This window comes from Plecotus auritus (genome assembly GCF_963455305.1).
Source record: "Plecotus auritus genome assembly, chromosome: 1".
Taxonomy (NCBI): Eukaryota; Metazoa; Chordata; class Mammalia; order Chiroptera; family Vespertilionidae; genus Plecotus; species Plecotus auritus.
Window position 1 is genome coordinate 61,059,615 of NC_137770.1, and position 19,844 is coordinate 61,079,458.

Genomic DNA, 19,844 nt, shown 5'->3' on the forward strand with positions numbered 1-19,844 from the left:
CTATTTCTGAGAACCACTGCTTTTTGCTTCTGCTATTATGAGAAGTACAGCAGGGGAAAAAAGACATTTATGGGTTCCTGAATATGGATATCTCTGAGGCCATTCTGGGACTTGGATATACAGAAACAGAATACTCTCGCTTACCTACACATGGAAAGACTGAAATCAGTTCAGGTTTGCCAGTGGTTCTCAATGGAGAAGCCCTGAGCAACTACCAGATGGGCTGAGAGGCAACAGCAAGGGAGAGGGCAAAAGACAGGAATTCTCAAGCCCCCAGACATCTGAGTACTACAGTTTTCAAAAGCTCTCTTTTGCTAACTCTATTAGAAAAGAATGAACTACTTCAGAAATTATACACATTGAATGTACACTTATCTCTAATATTGTACAACTACATAACCAACATATATGCTGGGGCTAAATCAAAGTGAAGCAAGTATAATATCTACCCTCAAGGAAGTTAGAATTAGGGAGGATGGCAGGTATGTCAAGGAAAGAAAATGTGATCTAATATTAATACTATAGTACAAAGAAGAAGGTAAAAAGAGATATAGAAATGCATAACAGCATGACTAATACTAATGAATAGCCAATGCATTTGTGGTGCTTACTGCAAGTGAGGCATTTTTCTGTTAACTCATTTAATCCTCACAACAATCTGTAAGATAATCAGTATGACTAGTCCCACTTTATATGTGAGGAAATTTAGGCATAGAATGGTTAAATGAGTTGCCCAGGGCCACACTGATAAAATGTAGCAGAGTCAGAATTTGAACCCAGGCAATCCTGCTCCACACCTTTGCACTTGGCCATTACACTACCCAAAGCATTGCATAGAGACAAAACTAAGAAAGATGCATCGAGGTAAAAGAAGACACATGAGATTCCTCAAATTATTGCTTAGAAAGCCATCTTTTTATTTCTTCTTATATTCCTGAGCTCAATCGGTACTGGACACTTTCTGCTTCAGAAGTCAGCAGGTAGAACCATTACTACATTGCCATATCCTAAATTAGGACAATCCCAAGAGCCACACTGATTATGTGCACTGACTTCTGCTATATTGCACTAATTCCTTCAATACCCCACAGCAGGGGTCCTCAAACTTTTTAAACAGGGGGCCAGTTCACTGTCCCTCAGACCATTGGAGGGCCGGACTATAGTTTAAAAAAAAACAACGATGAACAAATTCCTATGCAAACTGCGGGCCCGGGAAGAGTCGGCTGCTAAGCAGGACAGGCAGCGGCACCCGGCAGGCCAGATAAATGTCCTCGGCGGGCCACATGTGGCCCGCGGGCCGCAGTTTGAGGACGCCTGCCCCACAGCATAGAGTGTGTCATAATAAATTGTCTCGATCCTGTGTTTTAGTGCTGGCCACTCTCCCACAAACAATGTCAAAATCATAGGCAACTGGCACAGTCATTGTGACAATATGTAAATTACTTGTAAAGTGAATTTGATCTTGTGTAATAAATGCTATTATTTATTGTTAATTTGCTAACAATATTATAATACAGTAATTGAGGTCATGGAAGATGTGGGCTAAAGATGAAACCATCTATAACTTGATTTTAAGCAAAATTGCATTATCTAGGTTTATGAAATATGCTAAGGAATTAAAAGGCAAATGCAATGCTCACATTTGGTATGAATAGATATGGAAACATAACTGTAGAAAGAGACATAATGTGCTATAGGATTAAAAGAGAGGTTTGGAAGAAAAGATCAAAGGTGTCTGCTGACTCTAAAATTGCTTGGTTCTAGGATCCATGTCCCCTGACCTACCTCGGTCTTTCCTCAATAAAACAAAGAAACATCTCATTAAATTACATGGCCCAGTTTTTTGTGGTTTTTTTTGTTTGTTTGTTTTCTGGGGGAAAATATATTTAGCATTACAAATTTAAATGTAAATATTATATGAATTCAAGAAGAAATGCATTTAAACCATGCATTGCCGCATAATCACCTATTTTGTGTAAAACAATAAAAATGATGTACTTTTTGAACATGTGTACATCAAAACCAAAAGGTAATTTTTACTTTTTCCTTTACTGGCAACTTTGGGTGCATTTTTAGGTTTTGGTTCCCAGCAGGCATTTTTTATAAATCTTGAAGCTGCACGTCTGTCCAGCTTGGCAGCCTTCTCCTGGTCTGTTATTTCCTTAACTCTATTCATGTCTACTCTGATTCTTTCCAATTCCTGCTTTACTGGATATTCCTTGGGATTAACCCCATGAGTTGCCAAACAAACCCAAAACATTAAATTTAACATGTAAGCAGAAATTAAATCTACTTCTGCTTGTTCAAGTGGGTCCAACTTCTGCAACAACTCATTTCTAGAAACAGACATCATGGTGGCCAGCATGTCATCCACAGCACCAATGGAATTCTCAAATACTGATAAATACTCATGAATTTCTGCTGGCAGGTCTTTATTCATTTCTTCTTTGGCTATTATGATCAACTGTGTGCTCCCTGAGGGCCCTCTTCTGATTTCAAACTGCCAACTTCTTGTATTCTCACTTGGAGAAGGTCTACATTACTAATTCTTAGTAATTTGGGGCACCTTCTCAACTGCATGCTTTCATAATTAATTATCAATTGTCATTTGTCTTTTCAAAAAAACCCTCCACCAATTGCCTGCCCAATCTTCTCTTTTGAATCCAGCTATCAGATCAAAATCAGGTTCAGCATCTGTGAAATTGACCCTCAAGAGTGAAATCAGTTTTTAATGATAAGGTGTCATAAGTGTTCTGCAAGTATAAGGTATTAATTGAGTGCTGTAATTATTATTATGCAGCCACTTCCCACAGCGATGACCTTTGTGCTCCTCTACCTCTCCTTCATCTGCTCTATTTTATGGTCTGTCATTTTTGAGGGTTTAAAGCCTCTCTTCTTTTCTGGAACCTGAAACTCTGGTGTTCTTTCTTCCACCCAATTCTGCCTTCTGCAAGCTGGGCTAACCTTTCTCCAAACCCAGCATGCGCTGTAGAGAGAAAGCCGGCCTGGGCTCTGATTGGAGATAATCACCATTCCTCCTCCCACATGTAGCCAAGCAAAACCATGTTGACTGACTCCCATTTAGCTTAGCCAATGTCCAGAGCAGGAAGATCTCCTGAAGGAAGCCACTCATCAGCAAAGACCTTAAAACAAGCCTCCTTTATGTGATGCCCTTGTTCAGAAGCCTAAAGTTCTGTGTTCTCTTTCTCACATCAAGTCATGAGTCCTCCTCATCCAAGGCCTGTAGTCTTGTTGAATAAAACCCATCCAAGCACTACTCCCTCAGTTCTGTTGTTTTTTATTTCTCCATTCAGCTGTGTGTCAATGACCCCACTATTCTCTGTGCGTCATCCTGCTCTCCCAAATTTGGACTATCCATCCTGCTCATCATCCAGCCCTAGCCAGCATTTCAGGCCAAGTTCAAATCCTTCGCAGTGGATCTGTGGGCCACCACATTGGTCCCATATAGTTTGTTTCTTCTAGATTCAAATACCTGCTCAAAAGTTCTCTCCTCTAGAATTAGTTCCTCCCTCTTCTGGGCTTTCAAAGCACTTTGCTTATAATTCTATGAAAAGACCAAATTCTACTACAAGTATTGTTTACATGTCTCTGACTGTACAGCATATTCATAATAGCAGGATCTGTATTTTGCTCATTTTTATCATTTAAAAAGATGTAACAAAACCTGATTTATAGTGGATGCCCAACAAACAATTGTTAAGTAAAATAATAAATAATTCCCACAAATTCTCCTCTCTGTATGTGTGTATATGTATAATTTGTGTACATGACTCCTATTATGCAAGTACAAGAGTTTATCTTGGGACTAAACCTAAAAGTGGAATTGCTGGGTCATAGGTACATATAGGTCAGTTTTAGGAGCTAATGGCAAACTGCTTTCCCAGATGGCTGTACCATATTTCACTCCCAGCAGCATTGTATGAGCATTTGTGTGGACCCATGTCCTAACACTTGGCATGTTGGCATGTGAATATTTTGCACACTAAGTGAATATAAAATGGAATCTCATCATGGATTTAATTTTCATTTCCCTGATAATGAATGATGCTGAACTTCTCTTCATATATTTATTTATACTTTTGTCCATTTATCTGTTGCTTGTTTTGCTTATTCATTTGTTTCTTTACATCTTCTTCATACCAGTCTCTTGTAGTTATATACATTGGAAATAGTTTCTCCATTTGTAACTCTCCTCATTTGTAACTATTGTTTTAAGGTTCATTTACTAAGATGTTAATTTTAATTTGGTCATTTTTTATAAATATTTTATTTTTTATTTAACAGCTTTTGTGTTTTGTTTAAAAAAATATCTTTGCCTGCCCATTTTAAAAGGGCATAATATTGAAACTCAAAAAACTTGGGTTTGTGTCCATATTCTACCATTTATTTTCTGTGAGATCCTGGTCAAGTTATTTTATTTCTGTGCCCGCTCTAATTCTTTTTTTTTTTTTTATAAACAGGGAAAATTATGGTACCATATATAGACTGCCATGAGGATTAAGTGTGCACATGTGCTTTATATATAAAGTGTTATACTGTATGCATGTTAATTGTAAAAATGGTTAACATTCATTTGTGTGTAACTAGGATGGCCTGGAATTTCCAAAATGAAAAGAATACCAGAACAGGATTCAGAAAACCAGAGTTCTAGACCCATTTCAGCCATAATCTTTCTTAGTCATGACTTTTAACCTTCATCAGCCTCAGATTATCTTATATAATAAAAGGCTAATATGCAAATTGTCCCCTCGGGAGTTTGACCGACCAGGAGTTTGAGTTTGACCGCTCGCTATGATGTACACTGACCACCATGGGGCAGCGCAGAATGAAGCAAGGCCCAGGCCGGCAGCTGGCAGCCAGGGGAAGGAAGGCCCTGATCAGCCCTGATCGCCGACCAGGTCTAGGGACCCTACCCATGCACGAATTTCATGCACCGGGCCTCTAGTGATCTATAAAATAGTTACAGTATCTATCTTGCTGTGATGCTGTGAGCAAGTGGTGATGCTTAATTAACAGGGCTGGGAGTAGGATCACGTGAGTGAGGCATTCACCTCAGGTGCAAAATTTAAAGAGACACCAAAAATATTACAATCAAGATAAATATTTGACATTTTTATAAGTAATTTGATATTTTTAAAATAAAAATTAGTACAAAATTCTGGAATGAACCAGATATCAATTGTTTTCAGATATCAAAATTTTTAATTAAAATGTAATGTTACTTTTAGGAGGGTATTTGTTTTCCATATTTGAAAAACTATTACACAATTATCTATTATAGAATGGCCAGGGGTAGAACCAGAAATATGGGGGCGGGGAGTGGGGAGATAATCATTTGCAGCTTTTTAAGAGCCCTTGCGAGTAAGGCTCAATCTTTTGCTCTTTTCAGCAACAGTGCATGATCGCTGTTCAGCTGGCAGGTGACAGTGTTCTGAAGCTTTGGAAGTCCATTTTCAGCTGATTGGCTATTTTCACTATTGATGAGTTACTCTCTGTATCACAGCTGACTGATCTCAGCTGGCTGCATTCCTTGGCCCTGTACCTCTTCCCTTGGAAGCTAATGCCAATAGCAAAGGTGCTGCTTTCCCTGTGGCTACTGAAGCCTCCCTCTGCCTTGGGAGTAGCAAGGACAGTAAAGGGGTTTTCTCATAGACACAGTGTGCTCCCAGCACATGATAAATAATAAACTGTAACTCAGCCAGCTGGTGACAGGGACAGTGTGAGGCTGAGGAGTGCTTTTAAAGCCTTATAAACACTGACCATCTTCCAGCTCTTACATGCTTGGAAGGCCCCAATAAGTCATAGGCTGGATATAATTTCTTGCTTTGGAAGTACCTCATGATGAGATTTACTGAAGAGGCAGAAGATACTTTCAGATCTTTAACACACATTTAGGGGTAGGCTGGAGAAGGATAAATGTACTGTATGTAATAGTCAGGCATACCCTCTGTTTTTACTGTTGTGAATATTGACTTCCAAATGGATTTAATCAAAATCAATAACAAAATGTACAGTAATGAAGTAATGTAAAATGCAGTAATGTATAGGCCAAGAGGTTGAATGGGGGATATATTAACAGAAAAGCAGCTTTACAAGAACAATTCATCCCTCTTGTAGAAGCTTTCTTCACCTAATATTCTATATAATAAAAGCCCTGTGACCAAAACAGCAAACAACCAAAACGACCAGAGACCAGAATGACTGTGGCCCCTCGCCCTGGCCAGCCCTGCCCCCCAGCGGGGACCCCCACCCCAATGCCCCACCAGGGCAGGCTGGCCGGCTCCCACCCATGCACCTAGCCTCTATCCTATATAATAGAAGGGTAATATGCAAATTGACCATAACAGCAGAATAACCACTTGACCAGTCACTATGAGGCACACCAACCACCTTTTGGTCCCTTTCCCCATCCAGCAGGCTCTGATTGCCGAATGGCGAATGGAGAACTGGGGTGGATGGTGAGAAATGTGGGCAGTGCCAGGCCAAGGCCCCCGCCCTGCCGGTCACCCCACATACAGAGGGTGACCCATGGCGGGGGTGGGGCTGGTGAGTGGGCGGGAACGGCCAACCTCTTGGTCCCTTCCCCTGGCCAGCAGGCTCTGATCACCTGATGGCAAATGGGGAATGGGGGGGGGGGGTGAGTGGGGGGGGGGCGGGACCAGCTGTAAGCAGCTGGGGAAGATGGTCCTGATCGCAGGACAGGCCTAGGGACTGTACCCGTGCACGAATTTCGTGCACCGGGCCTCTAGTAAGACAATAAGAAGGAGAGGCAAAGCTCTAGAGGTGGGCCACATGGGTTCTTTATAGAACTTTTAAAAATTATCTTCTCAGCAAATTTAGTTTCTCAGGCCCTGTCTGGTGGCTCAGGTGGTTGGAGCATAGTTCTGTACACCAAAAGGTTGTGGGTTTGATTCCCAAACAGGGCATATACCTAGGTTGCAGGTTCAATTCCCAGTGGGGGTTCATACAAGGAGGCAACCAATGGACATTTCTCTCTCACATCAATGTTTCTCTGTCTCCCTCTTGTTTTCTCTCTCTCCTCCCTCCTTTCTCTCTTCCCCTCCCTTCTTCTCTCTCTCTCTCTCTCTCTCTCTCTCTCTCTCTCTCTCTCTCTCCCTCTCCTCCCTTCCTTCCTCCCTCCCTCATCAATGGAAACATATCCTCCAGGGGAGGATAAAAAAAATTTAGTTTGACAGGATTGGGCTACAGCTGGAAAGACAAAATAAAGAAATCCATTTACAAGATCAGAAGGCTGACCTATGGGTAGATGGCCCAAACATTGTCCTTTCAGATTGGCTTGTAAAAGAAAATAAAGATGACTGATTTTAAATAATATCATAATTATTTTCTAAAAGTTTAGTGATTCTAAAATGTTTTATATATACCTTTGGAGCATACACATGCATCCTAAAGTTAAATGGCAAAGAGCACAATTGTTAAGAATTGTCTACTTATTAAATTTATATCCTAAGAGGTAAAAGAGGAAAATGTATTATATAGAATTGGCCAGAAAGGCCCAAGGTGATTTTTGAATAATCAATATTTTCCAATATATTCTATAGCCTTAAAACAGAGAAAAATAACTGATCCCGGCATTCACTAGAAATCTGTTTGTGTTTTTTTAAAAGAAGCTTAATAATTCACTGGGAAAGATTGTCTATAATACAAAGACTTCAAAGAGTATTTTACCAAGAAGGAAAAGCACTCCCATTTTATAGAAAACCAAACTGAAGTCTGAGAATATTAAGAGGTCTCACCATAAATTGCTGGTTGAACTCTTTCACTCATTTATCATTTCTTTACAATTTCAATTTATTTTTCCCTTCTCATATTTGGCTGTTATTCCTCTCAATTAACCTCTGTGTTACCATCTGCACTCCCTCATTTCCTTCCTCCTCTGTCTGTTTTCCTATTTCTTCCTCATATGACTATCCTTCTACTCTCTCCAGAAGACTTAAAAGAGCGGGGAAAAAATAGAGGCAACAAAGAGGGAAAATAATCTACTTTTAATCATGGATGGAATAGCTGATTTAAGCCAAGAGGTATCATCTTTTGAATATGTTCTCTAAAAATAGATGAACAGATCAGAAAGACGGAGGGAGGAAAGGAAGGAAAGAGGGAAGAAATTAAAGGGGGAGAAGGAAATAAATGAATTATCAATATTTGTTAGTCCTGCAATGATTAAGTTGAACTTCCACGTGCCAGTCCTGTGAAATGTCTGAGAGTTATTGGAGACATACACAAACATTATTAGTCTGAGCAGCAGTAGCTGCTGCAGGGGAGGAAAGGCTCAGAATTTAGAAATCAGGCACAGACCGTGGGTGGCCTAGTGGCATTTCCTACTCATCCTCAAGGGACTCCACCATGACTGGAATAATAGAAGTCAAACTTCAATCAGGCCCTATTAGTTACTTTGCACACAGAATATGAGGTGCCATTGTTGGTGGCAAACGACAGCTATTGTAGCTTAGAATTGACAGTGCCTTTTTTTACAAGCTATCTTTGACTGCTCAATATAAGGTTAGGAGCAGGTCATGTACGAGGTTTTTTACCAAATTAATGCTATCAGGGGAATTACACTTAAATGGAATTCTTTCTATCTAAACAATTCCATCTAGTTTCATCACTGCTTTTTCTCTCCATCTCTTCCTAAATAAAATAATTCAGACAAGTAGACATCTGGAATAATATATACAGAATCAAGTTATCAAACAAGCCAAGATTTACTACCAGGCCTTATGCCCTCTCTCTAAGTCATTCAGGAAATGCAAGTCTCAAATAGCCAGTAATTTTTTTTGACAGGTTTCAAATAATCTTTGACATTCTGCTTCTTGGTGCACAATTTTCATTCAAATGACTAAAATTAAAATTTAAAGAGATTCTTCCATGGGGGAATCATTTCTCTCATCTATTTTAATTTAAACAGCACATTGCTGTGTGTAAGAGAAGACTTCCTAAATCAGCCATCAATTACATGTAGGAATCTAAATCTAACCACCAAGCGTATTATTCCTTACTTAAAGACAAGAATCTCTTCGTTATGGCATCTGTTTTTTGTTTGTTTGTTTGTTTGTTTGTTTTCAATGCTAACTACTCTCTTGTATAGTATATCTATAATAAAGAGTCTTATTGTCATCACTGTGCCAGCCCAATGAAAGAAAACTTCATGTCACCTATGTCTAGGAACACATAGCACATTGGATAAATGAAGCTGTTTTCAGTAATTGAGTTAGCAATGATTCTTTATGCACCTACATGCCCACATTTAATGTGCATATGTGAGATGGGGCACTGGGGGTGGGGGAAAGCATAAACGTATACTTTAAAGTAACTCTAGTAAGCATAGTAAAAGATGACGCTAAGTTGATAGAAGTGATGTTGAGTTGATAGAGGGCCCTGAATTCTAGAATAAGAGGTATTTGGATTTTATCTACAAAATTATATTTAGTTATTATAGATTCTTAAGCTGAGAATTGATGAGGTAAAAGCAATGTTTCTGGAAGATAGGTCTATTGTGAATGCTTGGCAATTGTGGGAGGGGATGGATAAGGGAATAGGAGTTGGATGGGAAAGAGAAGGAAAGCCAAGGATGTTTCGGATGCTTATTATGGCAATAATCTTATATAATAATAAAAGTGTAATGCTAATTAGACCAGACATTCTTCCAGATGTGCTTCCGGATAACCTTCTGGATGAAGCTGGGGTTGCAAGGGAAGCTTGAGTCCTGGGTGCCAGAGGCTAGCCAGTGCTGGCAGTCGGGGAAAGGAAGGCCTACTTTTGCACAAATTTCATGCATTGGGCCTCTAGTCCATAATCAGACCAAAAGGGTCCACTATAGACTAAATGTTTGTGTCCCCCTGAAATTCATATGTTGAAACCCAATCCCCAGTATGATGGTATTAGGAGGTGGGGCTTTTGTGAGGTGATTAGGTGATGAGAGTAGAGGCCTTGTGAATGGGATTATTGGCAAGAAATCCTACAGAGTATCTTCACCCTTTCCACCATCTGTGGGCAAGGCAAGAAGATAGCCATCTCTGAATCAGAAAGTGGACTCTCACCAGATACCAACTCTGTTGGTATCTTGATCTTAGACTTCCCAACTTCAGGAACTGTGAGTAATAAATGTCTGTTGTTTATAAACCACCCAGTCTATCATAATAGGTCATAACACTCCCTAATGGACTAAGACATGATCTAAATCACAATTTGGGAAGAAAGGATCATAAAGGCCAATGAGACTGAAAATGTGATTATTTTATTGTGAAGACTGACTGGTATAGATAAATAGACAATTGTAAAATAGGAATCCTAAGTTACAATAGTAGAGAACCAGAAGGAATTTACCACCGACAGGAAAATGGGAGTCAGCAAAAAACACTAATGTGGGAATGGGGAGGAGTGGGTGAAAGGGCAAGGGATTCAGAGGTTAAATATGTGGTTCAGCACTTGTTAAAGTTGAGATGATAAAGTTACATCAGTCTAGAGCAATTTAATTAGCAGATAAAAAGATGGTATCTAGATTAGAAATAAAAATTGAAATGCATGTTTTAGGCAATCAGCATGGAGATGATAGGTGAGGTCTTGAGAATGACTAGACTGACCCAAGGAGAAAAGGCAGACAAACAGTAGGCCAAGGGTTTGACCGTGGAGGAAATTTGATTTTGAAAAATGGGATGAGTTATCAAAAAAAAAAAAAAAGAAAGATAGAACTCAGAGGGGAGGGAGGGAATGGCCTTAGGCATGTTGAAATAATTGCTTGAGACTTTACTAGGAAACAGAAAACATGGGTTCTAGTTTTTTGTTTTGTCACTTACTAATGATCGCACAGTTGAAGTGCATGCTTGCACTGTGCTTCTATAAAATAAAGGATGTAGAAGAGTTCTATTTCTGTTTAGGATATAGAAAGCTAGAAAGAATGCTGCTAACAACTCTAACAACAAAGAAATGCCATGATTTTGAACTTCTTGGTCACCTGATGTCACAACACAACCAAATATCTTGAATTGCCAAGAGACAGATACTTCAGAGAAGATATGGGTCATGCAGACTGACTCAGCACAGGAGGAAGATGTGCTAGCTACCATATGAGCAAGTAAGATGAAATCAGACAATTTTAGCAAATGCTAAAGGCCGAGTATGGGCTATTCTGACAATATAGAACTCTTGTGAGCCCCAGAACACAAGGAAATCTATACTCACTCACAGGTTGTTTTCCATAGAACTCCACTGAGTGCTCATAAGATAGCGGACAGAGTGAGAAACCAAAGAGAGCACCCTCAGTGGTGCAGGTGTGCAGGAAGGGAGAAACTGACACAGCAAGAATGCACAAGTTCTGTCATCCTACTCAGAATCTTTTCTCATAGGGAGCATAAGGCTCCCTATGAGTTGTAATCCACTGGGAGGGAGAGAGGCATAAATCCCATGGATGATAAACAACTGTTGTCAGAAATAAAAACATCCTCTTCTTCAACAATGAAGTGCTAAAGGAACTAAGGGACAAAAACAGTCCCTAACTCACCCACAGGTTTTGTCTTTAATGTTCATTTGCAAAGCAATGGCTAGTTATCAGATAATTAGGTCCTCAGGCCTGACCACAATCATAGGAAGGGGCATTGTTAAGAGTTGAGTTGTGCCCCCCCCCCTCAAATTCATATGTTGAAGTCCTAACCCCAGCACCTCAGAATGTAAATTTATTTGAAAATAGGGTCACCGCAGATATAATTAGTTAAGATGAGGTCATACTGGAGTAGGATGGGTCCTAATCTAATATGGCTGATGTCCTTATAAAAAAGAGAAATTCGGACACAGAGACATGCACTAAGGGAGAACACAAGGTGAAGCGGGAGAGGTTAGACTGATATTTCTATAAGCCCAAGAGTCAAAGGTTGCCAGCAACCACCAGAAGATAAGGGGTAGGCATGGAACAGATTCTTCTTCCCAGCCCACAGAAGGAACCAACCTTGCTGATACCTTGATCTTGGATTTCTTGCCTCTAGAATGGTAAGACAATACATTTGTCTTGTTTAAACCACCCAGTTTGTGAAAACATTTATTTGGACTATGTGAAGTGAGATAGTAATTGACAAAACTAAGTCCCTGCCCTCATGTGCTTTGAAGAAAAACAAAGCAGGATAAAAGCGCTAAAAAATGTCGGGGGGAGGCGTGGTGTGAAGAAATGCTTCTCTGAGGAGGTATCAGTGAGTAGGGACCTAATGAGGTAAATTCTTGGATTTGGGCTCCAGGCTGAAGAAACAGCAAAGGTCTTGAGACAGAAACTTGTTTGGCATGTTTTGAGAAACAGAAAGAATACCAGGATGTCCACAGCAGAGTGAACCAAGAGTGTAGAAATGAGGTCTGAGAGAAAGATGCAAGATCATACAGGCTTTGTTAAGATTTTGAATTTTATTCCAAGTGTGATGTCCTTTGGAGGTTAATAAGAAGTTATTTAAGTATTAAAAGCTGGCTGCCATAGGAAGATTACACTTCCATGATGGGAAGGAGGGTTGATGTGAAAGTTGGAAGATCCCTTTGGAGCCTTTACAGTTGTCCATGCTGAGATGTAATTATCTTGGGAGTTATTAAGGTGGGAGCAAAAGTAGTTACAGACAGGATATAGTTTGACGGAATTGCTGACAGCATATGGTAGCTATTCAGGCATTGGTCAGGGTAAAGCCTCTGCTGTGATGAGAATAATTTCCAAAGTGAATTAGAAGATATCACTCCAAGTAGATTTCACAGCTCTAGAAAATAAACTATATAGCATAGCTGGGCATATAATGGCTGTAAATATTTTAAAATCCTTCAAGACACTGGTAAATATTTTCAAGTGGTAGAATCTCAACATAAAGTGCATTTTAACAAGAAACATGTTTTCACCATTCCATCCTTCAAAATGTTTCCTGTGATCCCACTCGGGGTGCTCTCCCTAGCGAAAGCCATTGGTGGAATTGTTTTCAAAGTGCTAGCCTTTCATCTCAAGCCAAAATAAATCAAAAACTGTGGTCACAGCTTTTGCAAGGATTGGTTCAATTGTGAAAAAGAATACGTTTGATCTGTAGAGGCTCTCCAGGAAAAAAAAATGTTTTCAGTGAAAGGGCAGCATTTTATTTTCTAAAAATAAATGCTCCATCGTCCTTCATCCATAAAGGCTATCTCTGCACACCCAGAAATGAAGAAAAAAGTTTAAATACTTATCCAAGCTCAGCTGGCTTGGCTCAGTGGTTGAGCATCGACCTATGAACCAGGAGGTCACAGTTTGATTCCCGGTCAGGGCAAATGCCCGGGTTGCGGGCTCGATCCCCAGTGTGGGGCATGCAGGAGGCAGCTGATCAGTGATTCTCTCTCATCAGTAATGTTTCTGTCTCTCTCTCCCTGACCTTTCCTCTCTGAAATCAATAAAAACATATTTATAAATAAATAAATAAATAAATAAATAAATAAATATTTTCCCAAGCCATGTGCACACAACAGGGAGATGCTGAAAGTAGAGAGAAATAGCATTACTGAGATCACAAAGGGAGGATTCTGCCTAAATTATTCTGATTAAATACCCAACTGGGGTAAGTGTCCAAAATTATTGTTCTACTTGCATTTCACCTAAAAGGAGGAAGATCTTGCTATTTGTATTCTCCTGAGATATGACAAGCCCTTTCCTTCAGACTCTGTTAAGACAGATTTCCCAAGAGTTATGCTAAGTCAAAAATTGGTAAATCTTCATAATTGTGAATCCTATATAATAAAAGGCTAATATGCAAATTGTTCCATCAGGAGTTCGACTGCTTGCTATGACATGCGTTGACCACCAGGGGGAGGCGTGGAATGAAAGAAGGCCCCGGCCAGCAGCTGGCAGCCAGCAGCTGGGGGAAGGAAGGTACTGGTTGGCCCTGATCACTTGCCAAGCCTAGGGACCCTACCTGTGCAAGAATTGTATGCACCAGGCCTCTAGTATTAAATGAGCTTCTATAAAAAGCAACTGTCTATTAAATGTCAACCCAGTACTTGTCCCATGTGGAGGGATGTTTTTCTTGATTAGATTTATAGCTTTTTTCAATACCTTAATCAATGCAGTCTCAATCAAATAACTCTAATCAACTTTGCTTCCTAATTTGATGAATTATACTAATAAACTCCAATTTTCACCAAGAAAATGTAGATTTACAGTCAATTCCTTTTCATTTTAATGAGACACTTCCACCATTTTCAAAATTATTTAATCTTGTTTTTTATTTTCATTTGTTTTGACTAAGTTAAATTTTCTGTTGGAATGTACCCAAGATGCTAATAAATATTGCCAACTGACTAAATGCAAAATCAAGCAAACCTCCCAAGTTGAGGTCAATTGATTTTGAACATTATTGTTATGTCCCTACTATGTGCAACACGCTCTGATAGGTACAATTGACAATATATTGATGAATAAAACAGCTCTTTGTTCACAAGCTCACAACTGGGAGGACTCCTAAGCTAGTAATTATCTAGAATGTTCCTAGATTGGTATTATCTTGAAAAGATACAAAGCTGTGAAGAAGCTTATTTGTAAGAAATCAAAGAACAAGGACCTTTGGAGTCATTCATCACAGTCTCCCCATTCGGGGAAATTTCTTAACCATGGAATTCTTCAATCCACTCTAAGGAATATAAGCATGAACACAGAGGAAAAAACACATTGTTCAGTAACTCCAATTTTCTAATTTTCAACACTTTTAATGAAAAAAGCAAGCTTATATAATAAAGAGCTAATATGCAAATAGTATATTTGCATATTAGCTCTTTATTCGCATATGCCATAATGACCAATCAGCAGGGAACTGAGGCTATGTGGTGCCTGGCCGGGGTGGAGGATCTCAGGCCATGCCCCCTGCCTGGCGGGGCTTGATGGTGGACCTCAGGCCGTGCCCCCAGCCCTGGCGCTGGGCCGGGGAACCTCAGGCCGCGGCCTCCCACCCGGCAGGGCTTGATGGGGGTGGGGCCGGCTGGGTCTGGGTCTCACCCAATGGGGGTGGGGCCGGCTGGGTCTGGGTCTCGTGCAATTTCGAGGCATGTGTGGGTGGGCGGGGACTTGAGTCTGGGTCCCACAGCGCACCCCAGACTCTGACAGGAGGGAGATTTTCATAGACATTTTACTAATTTTCTTTCATCTCTGACACTTCTATTATAGAGATAGGGCAAATAGCAATATTAAAATATTTCCTCTAATTAATTCCCTTTTAAAGTGCATAAATTTCATGCACTGGGCCACTAGTCCTATATAATAAAAGGCTAATATGCAAATATACTATTGATCCTAAAGGCAGAACCACCAGGATGACCAGTCACTATGACGCACACTGACCACTAGGGGGCAGACGCTCAACACAAGAGCTGCCCCCTGGTGTTCAGTGCGCTCCTACAGGGGGAGCTCCAGTCAGCCACAAGCCAGGCTGACAGCTGTGAGCGCAGCAGTGGTGGTGGGAGCCTCTCCTGCCTCTTTAGCAGTGCGAAGGAAGTCCGACTGCCGGCTTAGGGGAGTGGGCCTAAGCCGGCAGTCGGACATCCCCGAGGGGTCCTGGACTGTGAGGGTGCAGGCTGGGCTGAGGGACCCCCCCCCAAGTGCACGAATTTTCATGCACTGGGCCTCTAGTTTAAAAATAAATGTCAGGGCCAAAACCGGTTTGGCTCAGTGGATAAAGCGTCGGCCTGCGGACTGAAGGGTCCCAGGTTCGATTCCGGTCAAGGGCATGTACCTTGGTTGCGGGCACATCCCCAGTGGGAGGTGTGCAGGAGGCAGCTGATCGATGTTTCTCTCTCATCGATGTTTCTAGCTCTCTATCCCTCTCCCTCTCCCTTCCTCTCTGTAAAATATCAATAAAATATATTTAAAAATAAATAAATAAATAAATAAATAAATAAATGTCAGGTATAAAGTCATAGTGTTGGGCAGAGTCTTGAAAGTCCCTTAGTTCAATTCTCTTCTACAGATGAAAGAACTGAGGCTCAAAGAGGAAGCATGGCTTTTCCTAGGTCATCCACCTCTTAGTGGCAGATCATGGATTTAACATGGTTCACTGAGTCTTATTCCCAAACACTGGGCCTCCCTGCTTCTCAGGCTAACTGAATATAAAGATGATGAACATGATTCATATTTAAGCTCCAGGGAGGAAAAAAAAACAGGCCCAGATGGTGTTCTCAGTGGTTAGAACTTTGGCCCGTGCACCCAAGGGTCATGGGTTTGATTCCAAGTCAAGGGTACATACCTGGGTTGCAGGTTTGATTCTCGACCTGATTAGGGAGCGTGCTGGAGGCAAACAATCAATGTGTCTCTTTCACACTGATGACTCTCTCTCTCTCTCTCTCTCTCTCTCTCTCTCTCTCTCTCTCTCTCTCTCTCTCTTTTTCTCCCTCCCTCCCTCCCTCCCTTTCACTCTCTCTAAAAATCAATGGGAAAAATATCCTCAGGTGAGGATTAACCACCACAACAAAAAACAAAATGGGATAAGGAAAAACTGATAACAGTTATCGTCATAATATTAAAATTCAGCTCCATCTAGGTGAGAGATGTAAGGCCTGTGCTGAGCTCCATTCAGACTTCCTTTCGCTTATGCTGAAAGACTGCTGACTCACTACTCCTAATCTCAGAGACCCTAGTTAGTTAAAGTGGATGTGAGAGAGAGGGAAAGCTGCGTGGAGCCTGCATTAATCTGGGAAAAAGACCAACAGTACGGATATAGTAGGAGAAACACTTCAGCTGCCTGGGAACAAAACCCACCTTTATCATCTACTCTGTTTACTTGGGCAAGTTACTTAACCTTTCTGTGTTTTAATTCCACATCTCTAAAATGGGATAACTACCTCATTATGAGGATTAAGTAACTGATATTTACATAGTGATTAGATTTGCCTAGCACATAACTATGCATTTTAAAAATAAATATAGTACAATGATATAAATGCCCAATCTATCTGATATAAATCAGAATAATTAGAGAATATCTTGACTAAAAATAATCTCTTTTGTGTTTTTTATAGAAGCCAAATTTCAGAAAGTTAGATGGGTATTTCCCACATTGGGATTTGTGGAACATCCATCTCCTAGGAATATAAAGAGGAGTTCAATGAACTGAAAGTCTTCCATAGTGAATAATATTGGGAAGCATTAGGATAAACAGAATTTAATGTTTCTTTACTGCAGGACTTATAAGAGCCTATACTATGTTACCGTGAACTGTAAATTCTATTTATGAATTTACATAAATAGAAGCAAATCACATTAAATATAAATTAAAAGGAAAGCAGCTAAAGTGGGACTATGGTTTATAATACTTTAGATTATTAATAGCCTTTCAAAAGGTCATTTCTGTAGGCCCTGATTCTGGTAGAGGTTTCAAAGTACAAGTCTGTCTGATCATTGATAGCTGTGCATCTCTGTTGGCATTTATACAGCTATTAAAATTAGGGTGTTTTTAAAGAATTAAATATATAGATATTCTCTTTCAGATATGTATCTTCCATTCTTCCAGGGATGTTTGTTCTTGTAAGTTTTCAATATTATTTTATTTTAAGCCATATTTAATTTTATCACTACATCAACTTAAAATAAAATGTGAAATTGGCAGCAGAATTTTAGGCAGTGATAGAATTCCCAAAGGATTCCAATGTCCTTTTAAAAATGAAATACAATAATGGAAAATAAACTGTAAAATACCAGCACTTCTTTTCCCCATCTCCTCTGTTTGTGTACTAAGCCAAGAGGTCCCACTGCCAATCATATTCTTGGAAAGAAATAGTGTGGAGATTGCTTTTGATATCACCCATGCATTCATTAGATCCCCTGCTTCTCTCATTTAATTTTGAGTTTGGTGTTAATTAACTCGACACATATATCTACATAAAACATACACAGCTTTTCTCATTATAATAGAGGTAAATTGTTGGTAATTTAGGAAAACTGGATAAACCATAAAATTATTCATTTAAGCGAAATATAGATCAGATACTGGATAAACAGGTATGGCCCACTTTCCAACAAAATCTGAAGCAATATGTCTAACATATTTCCTTACTTTAAAACGTACCCAAAAAACCTTACTTGACATAAATATTTTTTTAAATTTAAATACATTTTTAATGAACTCTCATTTCAGTGTTCCAATATGACTATAGATAATTTAAACTTTCTTTTTCTCCAAAGCACTGAAAATCAAACCTCCCAAGCCCAGTTTCAAAGAAATATTTATGGCTGGATTTAAAATGTCTCAACAAAGGGCTTTAAAAAGAAATGTCCACTGGGGGAAAAAAACCTATTGATATCACAGCATAAATACCATTATTATGATAATGAGAAAAGTATTAGATTTTCAAGAAAGACCAATTCAGTAATCACCCATCCTTCTAAAAGAAATGTTGGGAGGGGATAAGATAGGATAATTCCAAACTTAAACTTCAAAAGAAAAAAAATTAATTTCTCTATTAGTGTAAACAAAATGATTTGTCTTTTCATAACATATCAAGTCAAAACGTGATGCATGTTATAGATCAGCCACCCCAGTATATGTGGTCATTCCTCCTTCTAATGTTCTCAGTATTATTACAATGCCTCTGGCTAGTTTCTTTTATTTTTTTTCTTTTACTTATAAAGAGCAAACACTATTGTTTACATGTGGCAGATATTTTCCTCCAGAAATCTGGAAAAGCACAAAGAAAACCTAGGATTTTGTTAGACACATGAACATTTTTTAAATGCCATAAGGGGCCATTCCCTTAGGATACTAGGCCCATGAATTTGTCCCTGACAGTCTCCCAGACAGTAGGATGATAACATTGATTTTCATAATATCTACTTCCAAAAATATGATTTCTAATCTATGCATCAGAAATGTCCATAAGAAAGAGTTCCATTACTGACCTCCATAGTTATGTCCAATCACCTGAAAAACGACATATTTGCTTTATGTATATCTTAGGTCCACGAATTGACTACCACTGAAGAGAGTAACATCCTTTTATGTGTCCATCATAACCTCTGTAAAGTTTCACGGGCTGCTACAAGTCAGTGACACTCACAATTAAGCACTCAGTTCGAATGTTTCCTAACTTTGTGAACTTATATTCCTATACAGACTGACAGCATGTTGTTATTTCTACCTTCAGAGTTCCTCCTTGCCCAGTCCTGTATTTTCCAAGATTATCTCTCACCTTGTTCCTCCACACACAACCCCAACATACACACACGCTCATATGGTCCACTGTGCAAGTTCCTTCCCTTCGGGGAACAGAGGTAAGGCCAGTGGACACAACTGCCATTTATACTTCCAGGTGCTAACAATCCTAGTGCTTTACTTATTCTGCCATTTTATCCTTATGACAGTGATATGGAGTAAGAGTAGTGTTCTTAGTCCTGTTCACAAGTCAGAAATGGACTTGAATACTTTGCCCAAGTCTCACAGCTGTAAGTGATAGAACCAGGATTCGAACCCAGGCCAGCCGGACATCCAATCCCTCCACAGGCAGGACCACTAATTTTAAAGAGTAGATAATTTAGAGTCTCCCTCCACAACCCCTTTTCTGCTCTGACTTCCCTTTCCTCCCTCTTCAGAGTGGCTTATGCAACCACTTTATTGGAGGGTCCCAATAACTTGTTACATGAACTTGTTTTTTTTAAATGTCTATGTTTCAATTGTGTGATATCAATGACCCCAGTCTTTATTTGCTGTGGCCCCCTTTTATGACACCTTATCCCAATTCCACAATTATTCAGACCCTTTTAATTATTTAAACACTAGAGGCCCAGTGCACGAATTTTGTGCACTGGGGGGGGAGGGTTTCCCCTCAGCCCAGCTGCACCCTCT

General features: G+C 39.7%; 1 protein-coding gene across 1 annotated transcript in view; it reads right to left on the reverse strand.

Annotated features, from left to right (window-relative positions):
* Positions 1–1,966: 1,966 nt before the first annotated feature.
* The window catches only part of LOC308234407 (nuclear nucleic acid-binding protein C1D-like), a gene marked incomplete at both ends in the record, with an annotated part of 131,600 nt that continues 113,722 nt past the window's right edge, over positions 1,967–19,844 (reverse strand). The window contains one exon of the mRNA XM_080642050.1: positions 1,967–2,451. Coding sequence (XP_080498176.1) covers positions 1,967–2,451 — 485 coding nt within the window. The remainder of the gene's footprint in view (positions 2,452–19,844) is intronic.